The sequence below is a fragment of the Amblyraja radiata genome, chromosome 3 (assembly GCF_010909765.2).
Source record: "Amblyraja radiata isolate CabotCenter1 chromosome 3, sAmbRad1.1.pri, whole genome shotgun sequence".
NCBI classification, from domain to species: domain Eukaryota; kingdom Metazoa; phylum Chordata; class Chondrichthyes; order Rajiformes; family Rajidae; genus Amblyraja; species Amblyraja radiata.
The window spans coordinates 91658336-91678852 of NC_045958.1; the positions used below are offsets into that span (position 1 = coordinate 91658336).

The 20517-nt window shown below is 41.9% G+C and overlaps 1 protein-coding gene across 1 annotated transcript; it reads right to left on the reverse strand.

The window, feature by feature from the left end:
- Window positions 1-17100: 17100 nt before the first annotated feature.
- Window positions 17101-20065, reverse strand: hand2 (heart and neural crest derivatives expressed 2). The gene is made up of 2 exons (XM_033018319.1): window positions 18846-20065; window positions 17101-17850 (listed from the first exon to the last, which is right to left on the reverse strand). Exons 1-2 carry the CDS (start codon window positions 19389-19391, stop codon window positions 17752-17754), a joined length of 645 nt encoding a protein of 214 aa, XP_032874210.1. The 5' UTR covers window positions 19392-20065; the 3' UTR covers window positions 17101-17751.
- Between the last annotated feature and the right edge of the window lie 452 nt (window positions 20066-20517).

The following is a 20517-nucleotide window of genomic DNA, read 5'->3' on the forward strand; positions in this document are numbered from 1 at the left end:
TGTGGGAGGAAACTGGAACTCAGCTGCACGATCATTGACTTTCATTAGATATGTTGGTGTTGTGTGGCTGTTAGGTTAGGAATAGGGAGATGAGGGTACGTCAAGAAGAGGGACTAGGGAGTCCCGGTGCGATAAGTAAGGAACAGAGAGACCGACATTCTTTGGCAATTTTGGTTTTAAATAGATACAAGGATATGCAGGGAATGGAGGGATATGGATCATATGCATATGGTGCAGAGGAGAATGGTTTAACTTGCTATCATATTCAGTAGGGACACTGTGGGCCGAGGGGACGTTGCTGTGCCGTTCTATTCTACGCCCTATGTTAAAAGCAGTCCCATGTTCTACATTTTATGTTTAAGAGTAATAACTGATATCCTAGTCCATGTCATGGCACCGGAAACCGAATTCTTTATTATAGGTGAGTGTCATTGGAGTGACTACGATTGGAAAAGTGAAAACGAGCATAATATTGTAGGACGATGTCAGTTGTGCCCGCTTGTAATCATGACATTTCAAAGCAAAACAACATAACTCGTGTGTGGGAAGGAACTGCAGATGCTGGTTTACACCGAAGATAAGCACAACATGCTGGAGTAATTCAGCGGGTCAGGCAGCATCTCTGGAGAAAAGGAGTGTCTGAAGAAGTATCTCGACCCGAAACGTTACCTCTCCATCTCCTCTGAGCCGCTGAGTTAGTCCAGCCAGCATCTTGTGTTGTGAATCTGCTCTCTCCAGTATATTACCTCTGGGGCGCAGTGGCGGCGCCTGGCGCCGTTTATTTCTCCGCACTAACTGGGTACCTTGCATGAGCACCATTTATGCGAGAGAGAGAGGGAGAGAGAGAGAGAGGGAGAGACAGAGAGAGGGAGAGAGAGAGAGAGGGGGGGAACGTGTGGGAAGATTGCAGAGATTTCTGGCGTAGAAAGTGAGGTCAGCGGCTGTAAATGCGCGTTTATTTGAGAGTGAGAATTAACAGCAATTGAGTCCGCCAAGCAAAGTCGCAGATATAGATCTGAAAAGCTGCCTGAGATCGAGTATATCTAGCGGGTGTATATCGCCGGCTTTAGATTAATTGCTTAGTAGGAAGTCTGGGATTTATAAGGGTCACACACGTCTCCATATGTCCGCAGTATTAGCAGGCATATTGCATATTTGTAATTACTGGAGCCGCGGTGATTATATGACATTCTTAGCAGGTTTGGTGTAAAATGCATATTATATCAGTAGATTATCTGAACGATCAGGTTTTCGGGATTGATCCCGTCTCTGATGCTCGCCGTAACAGGCACGTGAGATAACGTGTAAACATTGTAGTGGCTGACATTCACAGTATGACCACATCTATTTGTTTTAGAGAGCTATTAGATACACGCGGATGCTTACGAAGGGAGTTCCGTGTGGATTTCCACATCGAGGGACAGTAGACATTGGGGGGGGGGGGGGGGGGGGGGGGCAGGGTCCGGCGGAGACGTCCTCAAAAAAGGGAAGGGATATAAACGCGGGGGGGGGGGGGGGGGTCAAAATGAGTGGCAAGGGTGCCTGGTATACACTCAAACTTAATACACTAATCTGTCTGAAGAAGGGCCTCGACCGAAACATCACCCATTCTTCTCCCCAGAGATGCTGCTTGGCCCGCTGAGTTTCTCCAGCGTTTTGTGTATATCTAAACTAAACTCAAACAGAACTGTGAACACTACCGCATGTAACGCTAACGGCCACTGAGAATGGCAGAGCTTTTGCACTGTTCTCGTTTTGTACACAATTTTTATTATTCTGAATATTTGTTATTATTTTGAATAAAATTTATTTTTGGAAAAGACCTATTGAGGGGCAGAGTGTGGTAAGGACACCAATCAAACAAGGCAAGGGACATCTCCCGGGGGGGGGGGGGGGGGGGGGGGGGGGGGGAGGGTGCACATGAGCGGCAAAGGTGCTTAGTTTAAAAATAGTTTGTGAACAGTACCGAAAATGACAGGAATGGATGCATAAACGCTGAGAATGTCGGAAGAGTTTCGCCACTGCTCTTATTATTTTGTATTTATTTTTCGTTCTGAGTAAGGTTTATTTTTGGAAAATAGAACATTCCCCTTTGGAGGCAGGCTGGACACAAGGAACATTTCACCATAAGCCTTATTCTGATCCAGGTATGCAATCTCAATTTGTAAGATCCCTTTCAATTTTGATTCAAAGAATGTAACCCCGTACAGCGCTCACAAAGGCAGACAGTGGTGCAACTGTGTAGTTGATGCTTCTCAGCGTCACAGACCCTGACTCGATCCTGAATACGGGTGCTGACTGCACGGAGTTTGTACGTTCTCTCCATGACCACGTGGGTTTGCCCCGGGTGCCACAGTTTCCACCCACGCTCCAAAGACGTGCATGTTTGTAGGTTAATTGGCTTCTGTAAATTGTCCCTGGTGTGTTGGATATTGCTAGTATTCGGGATGATCGCTGGTCGGTGCGGACACGGTGGGTCGAAGAGACGGGTTTCAGGCTGTGTCTCTAAAGTCTAAATACATGTGCCCCTAATCGCAAGATCGACTATAATTATAACTTGCCCCCTTCACCCCACCCCTTCTCAGTCTAATCAAGAGCAGCTTGCCTTTTAAGTTAACTCCTCTCTCTTTAAAAAAAGGTTTACAGTGGTATTCCGCCTATTTTTTTGGTTTTAACTTAAATCGCGGAATGTATATTGGCACAAGTTCTCTCCGCCAAGCTTTGAACTGGGTGATTATAACTATAGTTTATAGAAACCCTGATCCCAATATAATTCCAATCAAAGCATTATAGCTTTAAGAAAATCCGGGAGCCAACGCCGTTTGTACGGACAATTGCCAAACACCACCTCTCTTTTTTATATTTAATATTGTTCACCTTTTGTACCTGCTGTAAAAAAAAGTCCCCTTAAAATGTAACAAAAGGATACTGTAGATGTTTGGTTGTATCGAAGACAGACACAAAACGCTGGAGTAAGTCAGCGGGTCAGGCAGTATCTCTGGAGAATGGTTCAAATGTTCAATATTACTTTATTTGTCATACGTACCTAGGTACAGTGAAATTCATTTTTGTATACAGTTCAGTGCAAGTATGGAAGATAGACACAAAAAAGCTGGAGCATGCAGAGATGCTACCTGTCCCGCTGTGTTACTCCAGCTTGTTGTGTCTATCTTCGGTTTAAACCAGCATCTGCAGTTTCTTCCGACTCAGTACAAGTATCACTGTACTGTATCACTTGGACATCTTAGATACGAAAATGAATAGGTGACGTTTTGGGTGTGAAAAAGTGTGCCGACCCGAAACCTCACCTATCCATTCTCTCCAGACATGCTGCCTTACCCGTTGAGTTACTCCAGCATTTTTTAATGTTTACTCTTAAAATGTAGTGCCCTCTTTCCTCTTAAATCGGAGATGTCCATGAAAGAACACGTGAGTTGGTTCAAGAATACAGTTCCCTCTACCTCGGGCGGGCAGCGATTGTGACACGACGGTGACATTCTGAATGCCATTTTACAGACATCTAACATAATGCAAAACCGCAGTAGATGGAAATCTGAAATTAATAACAAACACAGAACACACTGGAAATGTTCAGCAGGCCAGGCAGCAAGTGTTAACCCCCCCCCCCCCCCCGCCCCCCCCAATATGTTAAAGGTTTTAGGTCGAAAGCCCTTTGACGCTTTGAAACATTCACTCCGTTTCCTTTTTTACTGACGTTGTCTGCACCGGTCATCCCTATTTGATTCCCTTTATTTCCACGTCGCAGGCTAAAAGTGAAATGGAAGTCCCGTTTTACCATGGTTTCATTTCGAATTACTTATGGAAAAGCTAAAAATGTGCGAATCCACTTGCGAACGGTCTTCCTCCAGCGTCCTATTCCACCTTTTGGATTCGTCTCGACAAATAATGCAGTGACCTGTGTGGGCAAGCTTGATGCTGATTTTTATCTACGTTAAATTCTGCAATTTCTGATTATTGTTTAGTTTATTTTATTGCCACGTGTACCGAGGTACAGTGAAAAGCATTTGTTGCGTGCTAACCGGTCAGCGGAAAGACAGTACACCATTACAATGGAGCCATCCACAGTGTACAGATATTGAGTTTGATATTTCCAAAGCAGAATGCAGACTGGGTGGCAATCTAGAGACCCGGAGGATGAGCGCCGTGCCTGCAAGTTATATACGACACTGGCGCTCAAATGAAATGTTATCACTCTGAAAACTTTAACCTTGCTTAACCCTCCCCAACATCGCCTTCAAACTTTACACCATTTACTCCTAAATCTTAATCCTCGCACAATCTCTCTACATTAACTTCACTAACCCGAAGCGACGCGGAGCACTTTAGCGTGTACATCAGAGTGCATAAATTGTAGCATTCGAGAATCGGGCAAAGTCTCAGAATCGCTTGTACCTCTGGAGGATATTCTCTGGAGTTTTAAATTGCATTTGACCCGCCGCTTTCTTTCAAAACAAAAAAAGCTTTCAGACTACCCTTTGTGTAAAAAAAATATCTCTATACCTACATGTGGATATGTATATTATTCACAGCGATTGCATTCAATCAGTTTGAGCCTGAGGCGGCGACTGAAACCCATTTGTGTGCAAGGATGTATGTGTTGACCTGTATGGAATATGTTTATGGACATCTGACTATCTGTATATAACATTGTCTGAATCTGTGACGATTTGTATTCCACATATTATCCTTACTGCACGCAACTGAAAAATGGCGAATTAAACACAAATGTATGCAAAAGAACAAGGCTTTTTCTTTGCCATCTTGTTCCACTCTCTCATTATGATATGCTGGATGCGCGTGATAGTTGTGTGTGTTTCCGCTTGGACCAGAGTACAGGTACACACGTACACGCTAGCATTAGGAACTGGGCGACACGTTCATGTGCAAGTCTCTGCTTTTGTTATTCTATAAAATGTCTGCAAGCATTTGTAATTGTGTGAACCCGTTTATGGGCCTACCTCCGTGTTAAACTATTGGCAGTATCTCTCTATGCGTGTTTAGCTAAAAAGAGAGATAACAAAATTCACAATTCGTTGTGATGTTTTTATGGGGCCATTATTCAGACGTTAGATGCCAGCGTGCTTTATTTACCAAATGTATCAAACGAATGTTGTAATACAGGAATGGCAAGTTAACTTGTACCATTGCCTTTATAAAGATGAACAAAAATATTATGCCAAGATACTTGGAAATGCGGGTATATTTAACACAGAATAGAACGTGCGCAATGATAGTTATTATTGCCTTACTATTTAGTTTAGTTTAGAGATAGAGCACGGATACATGCCCTTCGGCCCACCGAGTCCACGCAGACCACCGACCCGATCACACTAGCTCTACATTGTCCCACTTTCTCATCCACTCCCAAAACGCTACAGGCAATTTTATAGAGGCCGAATAATCCCACACATCCTCGCGTCTTTTGGGATGTAGGAGGAATCCGGAGCACCCGGAGGAAACCCACGGGGTCACAGGGAGAATGTGCGAACTCCACATAGACAGCGTTCACGGTCAGTATCGAGCCGGGGTCTCTGGCGCTATAAAGGCAGCAGCTCTACCAGCTGCGCCACGGTACCGCTCTCCTGAAGCGTGTAATTTTAGAACGCCCTCCCTGTAACCCAACAATGTTCCTTTTAATGTCGAGGGACGCGATTATATTTTCGGTTGTCGATTTAAGAAACTAATTTAAAATAGCCACGTTACATTAATAGTGCGAAATTGCCGCTAGATGTCAGTAGCCCCTGCTATAACGAATACATGCAACATTAAAGGTTGGATGTGGGGAGGGGGTGGGGGGGGGGGGGGTTACTTGGATTTCTAACGCACTTGCAATGTTGCTAATAATTAGATCGCGTTGTGAATAAAATATACTGATATTTGGAAATGAAATCTACCAAAAATACAACAATGTCTTAAAACAATAATAAAACTGTTTTGTTTTAATATTCAATTAAATAATACGTTATTTGAGGCCTTTACCGCACTTTTTCAGTTAGATTTTTGTTGTAATCTTTACTAAAATGAAATCTTTACCAAAATGCACGGCTACCATTAAAAACAATTCTGGTATATTATTAAACCATCAAAGTGCAGAAATCTAAACTCAAGCGATGAAATGTACAACACGGTTGGGAACCAGCTTTAAATTGGGCTTAATCTTCGTTAGTTTCCTTCAATTTTATTTCAAAGATATGCTTAAATTCAGTCCCGAAACCACATTCCAAGTATATTTCAGACATGTGGCACGCGGGGTAACATTTCAATGGGAATTTCAAAGGTACTGTTACTCTTATAGATCTAATTAGTTTGCGTTGAAACCTACACCAGGAAGTATTTTATTCTTCTGGTCTTTATGCATTTCCTTGCAATGCGCATTTTCAGTTCTGGCCTCACTTCTTTTTTGAAATTCCTGTATGCACCCATTAGTAATGGAACACCCATAACCAACATCTGACTAATTTTAATGACTGTTCTATCTCGGAACTGTTTTGTGTGTTCAACACAGAACATTTCGATGCCGGCATGTTAACCAAAAATGAAAAAAAAACAGCGGGTGTCCATTTGTTAAATTGTCCCCACAGTTCCAACAAGCCCAGAGAATTTCCCTTTGTTCCCCAATAAGGCTGATTTTTTTCCCGAGCAATTTTCGGACTGCCCAGGTAGCCGCCGCGACTTTAAATAAAGAATAAAGAAGTTGGCTCTAATTCTGATTGATTTCAACATCTGTCTGACTTTCATGAAGAATAAGCTGTCTGAAGTTTGATAATTATTATAGTCGATTGAAACCACCGTGATCTCACGTCCCAATGTCGAACAAATAAAGATAAAGTATTCAATATATCATTAGGCATGCTAACAATTATTGGTGACTCGCTTTTTTCCCGAAAGGAATGGTAGAAAATGGACTTAACCGACCAAGGGGTCATCGGGTGTCAGAACTGAACGTTTAGCAAAACCAACAGAACTATTAGGAAACTAATAGAACTGACCAGCAAACGACGGCTTAAATATTCACCCCCTTTAAAGTCAACGGGGCCCTAGTTTGGACAGAGATTCAACTATGCAACATTCTGATTTTTTTACAGATGTTTCTACGTATTCGAGTCAACACAAGGCCCTGACTTGGAGTGTCAGTTGCTGTTTATATTCGTCCTCCATTCCATCTCCCACACTAAATACAATACAAATATGTAGAATTTGTTTTAACTCAATCAGCCTGCACGGGTTAAACGTGTCGGCAACACCTGAGACACCCTATCCGTAATTAAAGGGAATTAATATTGACGAATAAGGACGCTTCCATGATCAGTATTTTTTTAAAAAAGTTTTTAAATAAACCGTTACGGTGTATATTGTAATATTATCTTTTGGGGTTGCATTGCATTTTAAGAAAATTCAAATTAGAACTGAGGCATTCCGACCATGCAAAAGCACCGTGCAAATTCCAGACATAAAGACCATTGTAGTTTCGTTTGGAGAGAGTTTGTAAATCATATAAGATAAAAATCAAATAAATGTAAAACATGCCTTGGAATCACAGTCCAGAAAGCCGTGCAAACAAGCGAACCATTAAATTTGAAGGACTTTTATTGCCATGAAATTTTCACCTGTTATTAGCCTATATCATTGTTTAATCTGCATGAGAATTGCTTCAAACAATATTTAAAATATTACACTCCAGTCCTTAAATATCTATAACATCATATAAAGTATTAATGATTTTTTTTTCAAACTAGTATTCCGAGTCCGTAGATAGTGAAATATAACTACCAGACCTTACCACGGGATATAAATTCTACTCGGGAAACAGTGCGAGCGAAAACTACGGAGTACTTCATACCGCACTTGTTAATTAAATTATTAGTGAACGAATCCCTTGCCGAGTGAGCGAAAACATCGGTGACACAGTTTAAAAACTCCTATATATTTCTCTCGCGGTGAAATATGGTCCCCGTTTCCTTCCTTTCAAGGGGTTTCAAGTGGTATTCGATTCGATGCTCCACTTTTCTTGTCAAAATATTTACTATTTAGTTATTACCATGAAAAAAAATCCATTGACAAACACTGACTCTGGCTAGTTTGACTGAATACAGACAAACTGCAGAACCGTTCACCGTGGCAGTCAGACCTCGGCGACTTGGGAGGTCTACGCGGTACCTCAAAACTGAAAGGGCCTTTCTACACACGCACACATGCACACACGCGCACATATTAAATACATATTATTATAAAATATCAGAGGTTCGGCTCGTTATGGCGTGGCCTTGGGAGCAACGGGGAGGGTAGAACTTTGGAATAGAGAAACCGTGCGCTCGGATACTTGGTTGATGAATTTAGTGCGAAACTTCTGTAACTGCGCCAAAAGGGGGAAAGAGACGGCGGTGGAGGTGAGTACTTTATACTGATGCTTTAGTTTAGACCCGCCGCCGTTATGAGGAGGAATATTTTAAAGAGAGGATTTGAATCAAATCTCAACTCACGCCAGGATATTGAAATTGCTTCAAGTCAGATTCTCATTGTCCCCTTGCGGGGCATATGCCAATAAAACACTCTTGCCCCTTGAAATTCTCGTTTCTGCTACCAGGAAGAATCTATCCGCCTGAAATCGTCTTGATAGAAATTGTCTTGTCAGTTTTGTTTTCAATGATTCACTCCGCCACTGTTATAACCCGTTCACAAAGTAACCGAAGCCGCGTCCAGATTTTGAGGATTAGACCCTTCTCGCCCAACGCGCAATTATAAATATATATAAAAATGTTTTAAAAAGTCCGATCCAGATGGCTTCCGCTTTGATGTAGTTACCACAGTCGCGGGAAGCCTCTGTTTTTATTTTGGTTAAAAGAATGAATTTGGCAGGCGTGAGTCCCTGTTATGTGCTTGGTGTCTAATGGACCTTCAACCGCTTGTCCTCTGAGACTCTTTCTGGCCACTGATCATTTTACTTTCAGTCTCAAAGAGTCATTGGTTTCGCTTCATCCGCACATCACTCTAAAAATACACGGCTAGTTTTTTTTTGCGGCAATCTTTGCCTTCTGAGCCTCACTGCAGGCATACCGGCGCTCACAAACCCATGCCACATATATAAATAGATGTACACTTTGCACGGGTTTATATAATAGCAGCTCATATTCCTGGACATTTCTTCTTAACAGTAAGGATGTCAAATAATTGCTTTCTCTGATCGTTTTCCCCCTAATTCACCAATAATTCGTGGGCGCGGAAACTAGAAATTACGGTCGAAATCAATTCTAGTTTCGTTACCGATCAAAGGATTGTAACCCTGAGAGTTTGAGACAAAATGGTGCCGAAATCAATGCAAAGTAACATACTTGCAGACTCAGATAGATACACGCACACACGCACGTGTGTGTGAGGTATCTGTATGTGAAGTACAATTTGTTGACAATGGTATTTAAGGCCAAATTAATATTAGAATCTCACTACCAAAATAAAAAAAACGAGTTTTGTTGACTAGATGCATATAACAAGTTCTCACAAACTAAGTGCTTTGAGTGGATAGATGAGGGCTGTAAGGAATGAGTAAGGTTGTTTGGATATAAAATTCCACCTCTGACGAATTTCAGGCCATCCTAATTTGTCACAACGATATGTTTTCGACGGGGGTGTCGGGCTGTGGAGACACACAGGACAGTGCGGAAACCCAATCTCACATACAGTAGCGGTAAGGTCTCCGCTCCATCTGGGATGTGTCACATTGACAGCGCTATAGGTCGGAGACAGAATCTCCCAAAACACAACATAGCATCTCCGGCATATCAGACCATAGCGAGGCACCGTCCAATCTAACTCTCCCGTCGAGTAATATCCACTGTCTTATTAGAAATTAACACCAAGCAAATCGCCAGCATTTCCCACATGGATTCAAGAATGTCACTTTTGCATTCATATTCATCATTTACTACATTTTAAACGTATACTAAAATGCAATTTAAACGGCTAGTAAATATACCAAATTTTGTTTAGAAACACACCAACCATACCCAATGGAGATGATACAAAGATCAGACATATGAGTTCTGACCTATTTTTTAAATTATTATTTTCCATTATTCATTCAATAAATGTCCATGGTTTTGGCTTCTCATGTGAGGTGGTATATTTGAGCCTCTTTTGTGAATGCCACTCCAAACGTATCTAGACTTGCTTTAAATATCTAGAATGGTGGCGCCTAACGCGGACAATTAGACAGACATTTGATGCGTTAACGATGGGAATTAATTTGAGCTCTTGATTGGTAGGCTTTTGCGTTCATCCCTTCATATACTGAATTCCACATATTCTGCAGCCCACAACCAGCGCACGTATATGAATATCCTGATATATGGAAGTTGTTAGCTAAGAGCTAGATTCCCCGCACACAGACCTAGTGCGAACACGGCCAACATTGTAGCAATACTCCAGCCCGCCTATGTTTAGCAATTGCTTTTGGTCAGTGTCCACCTTCTTGCGGCAAACAAGTAGGAGAGTGGGCGAAATATGGATAAGTAAAGCTATAATTTTGGATAATGTACAATTAGGATTTATTCCTTGTTGTTACACTTCCATTTCGCTCACTACCCCGAACAAATTACAGGGAGTCTAAAGAAGTTTATTCAGGATATAATTAACTCCAATGTCGACATAAGTATGTGTAGCTTGGACTTTTATATTACTTTTACTGGTGTGTTAGTATCACCATAACTTCCAACAATTCACATAGGGGTCGAATACTTCTAGATGAATAAATTAGATGTTTAGATAACAAAGGAATTCAGTGTTGAGAAATTTTGGGTAATTTCTTAAATTTATAAAGTACTTGGAAAAATACGTCAGACTAACAATTAGATCAGCAAATGTTCTTTTTTAAAGGGTATCGCGGATGCCTCGGTGAAATTAACGTGTTTAAATGTATTTACTTGAAGAACCCGATTACCGTTTCTTTTTATAACTGAGATGCTAATTGCTGGAGGCTCCAAAATCTATTTTAAGGAGAGTTCCTCATTCGTCACAATTAACCAGTCCCTATAGCTCATAATTTTAGGAAACCAATTCAAAATGGAATTAAGAACAAGAGGCCGTCAGTGTAAATCAAAGAAACTTGGGGACCCGGACAAAGCGACTTCCCGAGACCAGTTGCTGCCTGACCTGCTCAATATTACCAGCGCTTTCTTTTTGCTTTTATTCCAAGTATAGATTTATGGTGAATCCATAACAGCGCGCTGGCCGGGGTGGGCGGGAGAGTTGTTTCTTTATTTGACGTTTGTATATCGTTCAGTGCCATCCGTTCGCTTTGGATAATCACAAGCATTTTTTTTAGTTTTGACAAGCGGCCATTGAGGGTTATTATTTTACTATTTCATAAATAACAGTCCACTCCTCGCTGGATTACTAGGTTGTAGCATGTAAAAAAATGAGGCCATCTACATTTACACGGAACCACCAATAACAAAAGTGTGTGCAAAGGTTTTTTCGCGTTTCTTCAACACCTCTATAAAACCATCGTTGCTACTCAGGCCCACTTTTCAACTGGAATTGGAAACGTGCGATTAACATCGCAACAAGCCAACTTCTCAATCAATTCTCATTTGGCACAGAAGGGCCGCTTCAGCGAAAACGTTCTCTTAACCAACCGGATATGTGGACTCTCCACAAGCCCTTTCCCTCTACACACATCCCTGTATTTACGCAGGCACGCGTTTTAGCTAAATCTCACCTTAACCCGACCTATTATGCCACACACACACACACACACACACACAGGTACATTCGCTTTCCCGCTCCTGCATTCATTTTCTCTCGCCCATAAACAGCATCCGTTTTTGCTTTTAAACTCACTTAAGGTAGACAAAGCGCTCTCTGCGCTTCCAGTTACCGGGGCGGGCCAATTTTAGATTAGGCTCCCGTATGGCACATTTGTACATTTTTTTGCAACACACACACACATCCGCATTCCGTATTTTGAAATTCAATGCCTCCAAATGGAAGGAGTTGGGGTGATTACACCCAATTCGAGAACAGGATGGCTCCTGACCGTCTGATGTGACGTCAACATGTCTATAGGCAACTTTGCACAGATAGAGAATGCACCGCGGGGGATGGGCCGGGCAGAGTAATCACTCCCAGATGTCTGTAATACCAGAAATAAGAACTTGTTCGGTGTCGCAAGATCAAACTCTAAACCAACCCGTACAAAATACGACGAGCAGTGTCGCGAAAATTGCCCGGACGACCAAAATATTGCTTTCCACTCACTTAAATGGACACGTTTGTACGAACAAGATTTTCTTGAGCCCTGTCAATTGTTATGTAGATTTCTAACAACTTTGTTACCAAAACACAAAAAACTGGAAATAAATCAATTTCAGGAGACTCGAGGTTTGGTAAAGGTTAGCTCTGGGACTGAATGATTTTGAATGCTTTAGTTAAGTTTTTTTTTAAACCGCCAAGATAGAAATGACAAGCTTTGAATTGCAGTATTGCGTTTTGTTTTGTTTTGTTTTGTTTTGCATAGGGACGTTTAAATGTTAAGCATGGAAAAGCGAACCACCTGCTTGTAAGGTCAATTTTATTTCTTTGGTTCCATTGGCATCTAGCCTAAAGGTCGTTCCAAGGTCAAGTATTATCTACCGCGGCAATCGGATGGGAATGGCCCGCGAGTCTATCTTTGACGCCATCTTGACACTGATAACAAATTATCAGCAATTATCTGGTTATTGGAGCCATTGGGACCTGCTAATATCATGTAAAGGCCTAATCATTTGGTATGCCTTCAGGGATATGCGTGTCGAGGGGGGGTAGATTGGGGGTGGGGAATGGGGTAGGGGGCGTCTGTTAATGTCGCGCAAAAAAGTAGACAAGGGAGCGAGAGAGGAAGACATTGATGGTGGAATTGTCAACAGAATAATGGGGAAGTTACCAATTTCTGCGCGCCTGTTACTTCAGTCAACTGAAGCCAAATATGAACCAACAAACACCACAATGCATTGAATCGTAATATTCCCAATCAAATGCGCGCCTAACATTCCCCGCTGAATGTGACACACGCGACTAATTGCAAATATATCATCAGATAATCAATCACGCAAATTATCTATTTAACCATTCTTCACGGAAAAGTCAAGTATACATATTTTAAAAAAAAAGATTCAGGCAGAATTGACGGGAGAAGTCTTCAAGTTAACTTACAAAGACAATTGAAACCATTAGCCTGCATCGCTTTAAAACATTTTAGGGTGCTATTATAAGAAACATTGAATTAAAATTAAACCTCTTGGTGTATTTTACAAAAGGTATATTGGAACAGAATAACTAGTGACCCGGTTTCTTTCTGATCTCGTTGTAGGAGGGAAGGCTTTACTGTTTACAGGGAAGGAATACAAACTTGCTTCCACGGAATAGTATTATTTGTCGCATGGATTGTTTGATTGTGTTTTATAAATGGAGAACGTGTTTGTTGGTGGCCGCACCAGTTGAGGTAATTATGATTTAAAGCCCCAATTAATCAAAATGTCTTAAACATCTCTGCATATAACAAGTCTATTCATTTGCCACAGTCCCACCGTATACTTGTCACTGATAACTGGTCGCCGGTCTCCAGCTAAACGCCAGACATTCTTCGTACGTTATTATTCACCTCTTATCTTTCTGGCACAGTAATTGCATCGATTCTGTGGGCTAACGCATTAAATAATGTACTGGCAAACGCACACAGCGATTGCAGGCACCACACCAGTATGAATGAAAAGTGTTGGGACCATGCTACAGTTGTAGATGAACTCCAGGAGAATCGCAGTGCACTTTTAAAAGCGCGGTGAGGGACAATGGACGAGGTGATGTTCTCAATGGTGAGAACCAGGACGGGGAAATAAATGCCTTTCTACTTCCAACAGCGGTAGTTCTATAATCTGACGAGTTAGCGGAGCGATATTAATATTAAACGGAATGGGGGGCAACTTGGCTTAATTTTAAAATACAATCTTCAATTATCACATTCAACTAATTCAATTATAGCGGCCTTCAATAACGTGGTTTACAGCCTTCCGCAGGCAAGGAAGGTTGAAGTACTTTAAATAAAGTTATAAAATTACACCTTAGATCTAATCCAGCAAGATGGGAAAGTTTAGCTTGCATCTCCCGGCCGTACTGCAAGTACTCTCGTTGCTGACATTTGAGGTTTATAGTGATGGCGGATAAGGGCGAAGTGGGTGAGCGCATTCTGCCTAAAATGAGATTGGCCTTAAAAGATCAATCTGACTCTTGACAGCCGCTGCTCGGGGTTCACCCGACTAATTCTTTGAAATGGTTTGTCGGTCATGAGAGGGAGTGAAGGGTTGTGGCGCGGGTTAGTGGGGGGACGCGGGGAGATGTCCACTGGAATAAATGTGTTGTCGATAACACCAAGCCCACATGTTGTATCGAGGGCATGTCACTGACATCCCCGATAGCCCATCAATTTACCTCAACCCATCCCACTGCATCATTTAGTTTTCAAAGTCAACCCGGGCATGTGCTTCGGCTCCGTCATGTCTAGGGCCCAAATGCTTTAGCTCTGCACAAGACCGTTTTAAAGAAGACAGCATCCACATTAAACAAAGAGTCGGCGATCACAAACGCAGAGCATAGAACAGTATAGCACAGGAATAGGCCTCTATATTTATACACTTGCACATACGCTATTAATCTATGAATGAAACGACCTCAATCACAATTACCCTGTATATTAAGGAATATATTTGTATCTCCTCCCGTCTCCCCCCCCCCCCCCCCCCCCCCCCCCCCCCCACCCCGTATAAAACATAGTAGCTTTATGGATCATCAGTAAATGACTGTTGTTTATTTTCTCAGTGCCTCGATCATAATGTGTCAAGCTAGTGGCACCCAGGAACATTGTGCTGTTTAAAAAGGGATTAATCAAATAAACACACGGAGTACAGTGCAACTCGTGATTTACGCCACTCTGTACTATTGAGTCAACAGTCTGATCTTTGTCGGGACCATTCGATGCAACACTCCAAGAAAACGTGGATTTATTTTGTTGAATTGCAGGCAGGGTATGAATTTTGTCACGGATGCTGAGAATACTGGGGAATCTCAATTCATGCATTTGTAAGCGTTCTTGGATATGGGCGAAATTGCTTTATCAATTATAAATGCCAGTGTCACGGCTGTTCACCGCTTAACATACACTGCCAGGGGATGGTGGTGGAGGCAGATACCACTATGGCGTTGAATAGGCTTTTGGACAGACATACATTGAAGCGCGGGTAACAGAGGGATATATGGATCGTATAAGGCAGATGAGATGAGTTTTAACTTAGGTGTGCTGTACTGTTATATTGTCATTTACAATACACCGCTACTACGTGAAAGCTGGTAGCTAGTTACAAGTGCAGAATCCTTGCTTGCTAAAAAAGATAGATCAATACATCCGGCGCTATCTTTGTTCGCTATCTTTGTTAGCAAGCAAGGAACTAACAACTAGCATGTTTTAGATCACCACATTGAGGGATGTTTATTACTGGTGAAAATATGTCTTTCACCGAAATTCGTCCGGCATTTTAGGCGAGTTTTGTAAGATAAGCAAAGCGCCTTTGCAAGGGCACGACTTGGCCAAATAGGGAGCGAGTAAGTGCATCATGTTCCCAGTAAGTGCGAGATAGACTGTGACCATCAACCGTATTAGCAACAAATGCACTTTAATGTAAACACTGCAAACATAAAATATGACCCTTTAGGGCACATCACTTTTGCCCATCCACAACCAGTTTTGTTAACCCCGTAACCTTTGCCTTTGTAACCTATTTGCAGATGGGTGTAAAGCTTCTCTTATCTTTTATGGGCAATTGCAGATGTACCTATCCGAATTGGTAGTGCGTGTCATTAAAAAAAAGTGGAGATGGTTTGTTACACACCCACGGCGCAAGTACTGAGATATTTCGGGTTGCCACACAATAACTCGGGATACTGAAACTTACTGATCTCACAGAAAATAAATCTCTCTCATATGATCCACCACACAATTGACCAATTTCAGTTTTGTCTTTAAGACCTGCAAATGACAGTGACTTAGCCCTGAGACCCACGACTCAACGACTGCTGGTTTCTACGTAACGTTAAACACACATACACGCACGCACACACAATTCGAACGGTGCTTTTGCACAAACTATCTTTGTGGCAGGTTTATAAACATTGCATTTCTTCGCTTTTCCGTTCTATGGTGGGTTGCACTGCAAGCCTATCACAATGTAGGTGACTTCACAAAACTTAAAAAAATAGAATTCCATTTTATTACAATTTTAACAGTTTAAGACGAGAAAATGTAGAATCCCTCCCCCCTCCCCCCGCCGAATCCTTAGATTGCCTGTGTAACAACAAGCCTTTCTGACTATGCATTCTGAAGTATTCACCTACCCCCACTCCTACATAAACACTACATTCAAAATACTGTTATCCAGCTATCATTGTCAGATTGGGCCTTCAGTGGAAGTTTAGTGCTTAACTAAGGCGGACGACTGTTCAACGCTTGTTTTTATTTCTTACCAGGTTACAATTATTCAATTTTCTTTCCATTATATAGCTAAAGCTTCATTAACATAAATGTATTTAAAATGAACGATTGTTGCGGCGACTAAAACTCCCCGGGGAGCTAATTATTTAAAAGCAAAACAAATTATTATTATTATTTTTTGCTTGACTTAAAAAATCCTATAGGGACCAGTTCACGTTTCTGAGACAAGGGCGCTTACTCAGCGCCGGGGAATGTTTGGAAATCTTTACAAATCTGTTATAATTAATGTGTTGGATGATTGCCATTTGTGACTTAAAGTACAGGGAAAAAAACCCTCCTCTCCCTCCGCAATGCTACAAACCATTTTTAAAACTTTGCAACCCTGGTCAGTTGAAGGTAAGCATTTAAAGATTGGATTTGATTCCTTTTATTAATAGCGCAAATTACAGTTACTTCCGTGGGAGATATCACAGTTATTCCCCTATTTTAATTATTAATTTGATCGTGCTTAATACGCAGACTAATTTTAATCTACCAGCGCCAATGGACAGTCGAAATGATGCAATATATATGTGTATAGTTTTTATTAAAAAAGTGTTTTTTTTTATTGACAATAATTACAACGTTTACATCTCCAATATTAATCTCCACCTTTTGGACGGAAGTGCACAAATCAAACAATTATTGGAAAATAACCGAACGAAATACTGCAAGACCACAACACAACAACGTAATACTAAATGCGGCACACTAACGTGACCAAATTGCACTTTGGTACACCTACTTTTCGTCCCAATACAATATTAGAAAAACAAATCTTGAATATTTATACCTCAAAAAGACCTGCCAGGTACTTTGAAAGATAGGCTGCACATACATAATTCTTTACCGAGAAATATGTTGTGTGTGTGTGTGTGCGTGCTATAAACGTTTTTAACACATTTAAAAAAGGAGGAACGGGAGAACAACATTCACATCTACTATGAAACAACACAACCCCTTACCAACTCGGCCTTTCTCTTCCATAGTGAAATGGGTTTTCTTCCAACATCCCGCACTCCCTCTCTCTCTCTAGGGTTTGGGTAAATTGCACATATAAATAAAGTTGATTCTCAACATATATAGCTTCTGTCGACGTGCGAAAGTTTGCGTGACAAATACTCGGGGAAACAAATCTGTACGTCTCTTGTCCCCCACCTTCTAAGGTCAGGTTCAATCTTTCATTGTTTCAGTTCCAAAGCCCAGACGTGTTGCGGCCAACCAGTCCGTCCCTTTGTCTTCTTGTCGCTGCTGCTGACTGTACTCTTCAGAACTTCATTCTGCCAAAATCCCAGCAAAGTAAAACGCAAGACGATTATTTATGATGCAATCTTCGCCCGCGTTGTATTAACAACAAAATCCCGCTTCCATTACAATATATACACGCACGGCGAGGGAAGTGGAGGGGGAGGGGGGGGTTAAACGTTTTTAAAGCAATTGTCCTTTACTTGCAATATATATTTGCTTTCTTGCACACATACTTTCGAAAATGGAGTCTGGTGCCACGACTGAGCCCCATATACTTCTGCTTTTAGGATAATATGTGTTTTTTGAATAAACACAACCACATTTAGCCTATGACCTTGGTCGTTTTACCAGATTTTTTCTCCCCAGTGTTAATAAGCATTTTCCCCTGGAACCGCGTTAGCAATTTAGGAGAAAACGTGTACTTTTCCCTTTAACGATTATGTTTGTTAGCGATTCAAAAAAGAAATGGTGAATATAGATTTTACATTCAATTGGGTTACTGTCCATGAACCATAGGTACAAGGCGAGTGGTGCTTTCAAATATATATGTCAATGGGCAAACTTCTTAAAATCGTTCAGATTCCTTGCAAAACCCGGGGGCTGATGTTTCTAAATCTGCACCCTCTTGGAAAATACAATGCTCCACATCTTTTTAAAGCGGGGAGAGAAGATAGCGACAATAATAAGTCAGGCTTTCTAGGCCGAGAAAATTGAACTCGTTACAGTACTTCCAAGTATCTCGGCTCTTTAAAAAAACAAATCCCCGCAGTGCTATCGATCCCATTGCCACCACGCAGCGTGCACTTAAAACCGAACGACCTTTTATTTGAACCGAAGTTAAATAAAACGGACAAATAATACGATTTTTCAGGGGGAAAAAAACTGGGTATTAGATTCTCTAAATTTGAAAATGAAATATGTGCAAAATTAGTTCAACAAGAATGCAATGCAGCCGTAAAGCTGGGGAAGGCGCCCCTTTAAATACTAGGGTGAAATTAAACCAAATAGCCATCAGAATGGTTCTTACCAACTCTCGCTTCCTCTTTTCCTCTTTGACATCGACTTTTTTGATTTCCGCTTTGAAGGCCTCAGTCTCTCCGTTCTGCTCATCTTTGGCCAGGAGATCCATGAGGTAGGCGATGTAACTGGTGGCTAGGCGCAAGGTTTTGATCTTGGATAGCTTGGTGTCCGCGGGCACGTTGGGGATGCACTCCCGCAGCTCGGCGAAGGCGCTGTTGATACTCTGAGTCCTGCGCCTCTCCTTGCGATTGGCCGTCCCCCTGCGCTTGGTCGGTCTGGTGCCCGCAGCCACCGCCGCTGCCGCCGCCGCCGCCGAGGAAACTGCCCCGTACGACGTGTGATCCAGGCCGCCGCCGCCGTTCGCGTACTCGGGGCTGTAGTTAGGACCCATGGTGTAGTCTGGCGGGGACATCTCGGCGTGACTGATGAGCCAACCGTGGAAATAGGGGCTCTCTTCATGACAGCGGCTGGCGGCCGCTGCTGCTGCGGCCGCGGCGAAAGGATAACCATCGTGTACCACAGGGTGATGAGGAAATCCTCCAACTAAACTCATCTTTCGGTTATAAGCCACCCTTCACTGTCCTTTAGTTTCCTTCCTCTCCCTCTCTCCACAATGTATTGAACGAAGATTTTTTTAAAGTATCAAATTGTGTGATAATATTTTCGCAAATATTAATTTTGTTCCGCCCCTTTGATGTTGAGCGAACAATCGGTCTCTAATGAAGGATATTGTTGCTGTTTTTTATTTTAAATATCGCGGTGCTTTACTTACAATCGACTTCCTCCATTGTACAGTCTTTCCCCGGACGGGATTCTTTGCATTAAATAACTGTCACTTGCAACAACAGGAGAGAAAAAAATCTTCTTTGAAGATTGCGTGTGCACAGCCCACAGTCCTTGCAAGTAGCATCAAAACCCCCCCACAACTCACGCATGCACCCACACAAAATAATCTTCTTCAGCCGACTTTGGGGAAAAGGATCAGTTGTGGTTCCTCGTTCCCACCGCCTCTCTCTCTCTTTCACTTTCTTTCTCTCCCTCGCTCTCTCTCTTTCTCTCTCTCTCTCTCTTTATCTCTCTCTCTCTCTCACAATAAGACACACGGGGAAGGAAAACAAACTTATCAGTAACGGTGCTCCAATATTTTTGATCCAGTCACGAGCGAGCAGGGCAGCAGTACATATTTCCGAATTTGATCTCCATGTAAAGCTACATCTTTAGGGTAGCTTGGGTTAATATATGTCGTCAGAGTAGCCAGGAGCCAATGAGTCTGCACAAGGGGCGGGTCTGAGAGATCACCACTAAAATGTTCACCCTCCCGACTGTTTACTTTACTAATTGTCGAAGCTCACTTTTGGATTGGCTTGCAATTCTTTTTGCATCATGAAATTAACAATGTGCAAAAAAAAATCTCGTAAACAGGTATTCTTCGCAACATCTTGAACGATTGTTTCTGAAAAGGTCGTTAAAAGATAACTGTAATTTCTCTCCCCCCCCCTCCCCCCACACATGAGTACGAAGTCTACCTATTGCATAAGGATTGAGGCAAAACCTGTGAGCGTATTAATGCATGAAACATACATGACGAAAAGATGTTGACTAAACTTTATTTTTAAATGTTCGATGTTGTTCTCTTCTTCCCTTTAATAAAACTCAATTGACCGCACATACACTGGCGT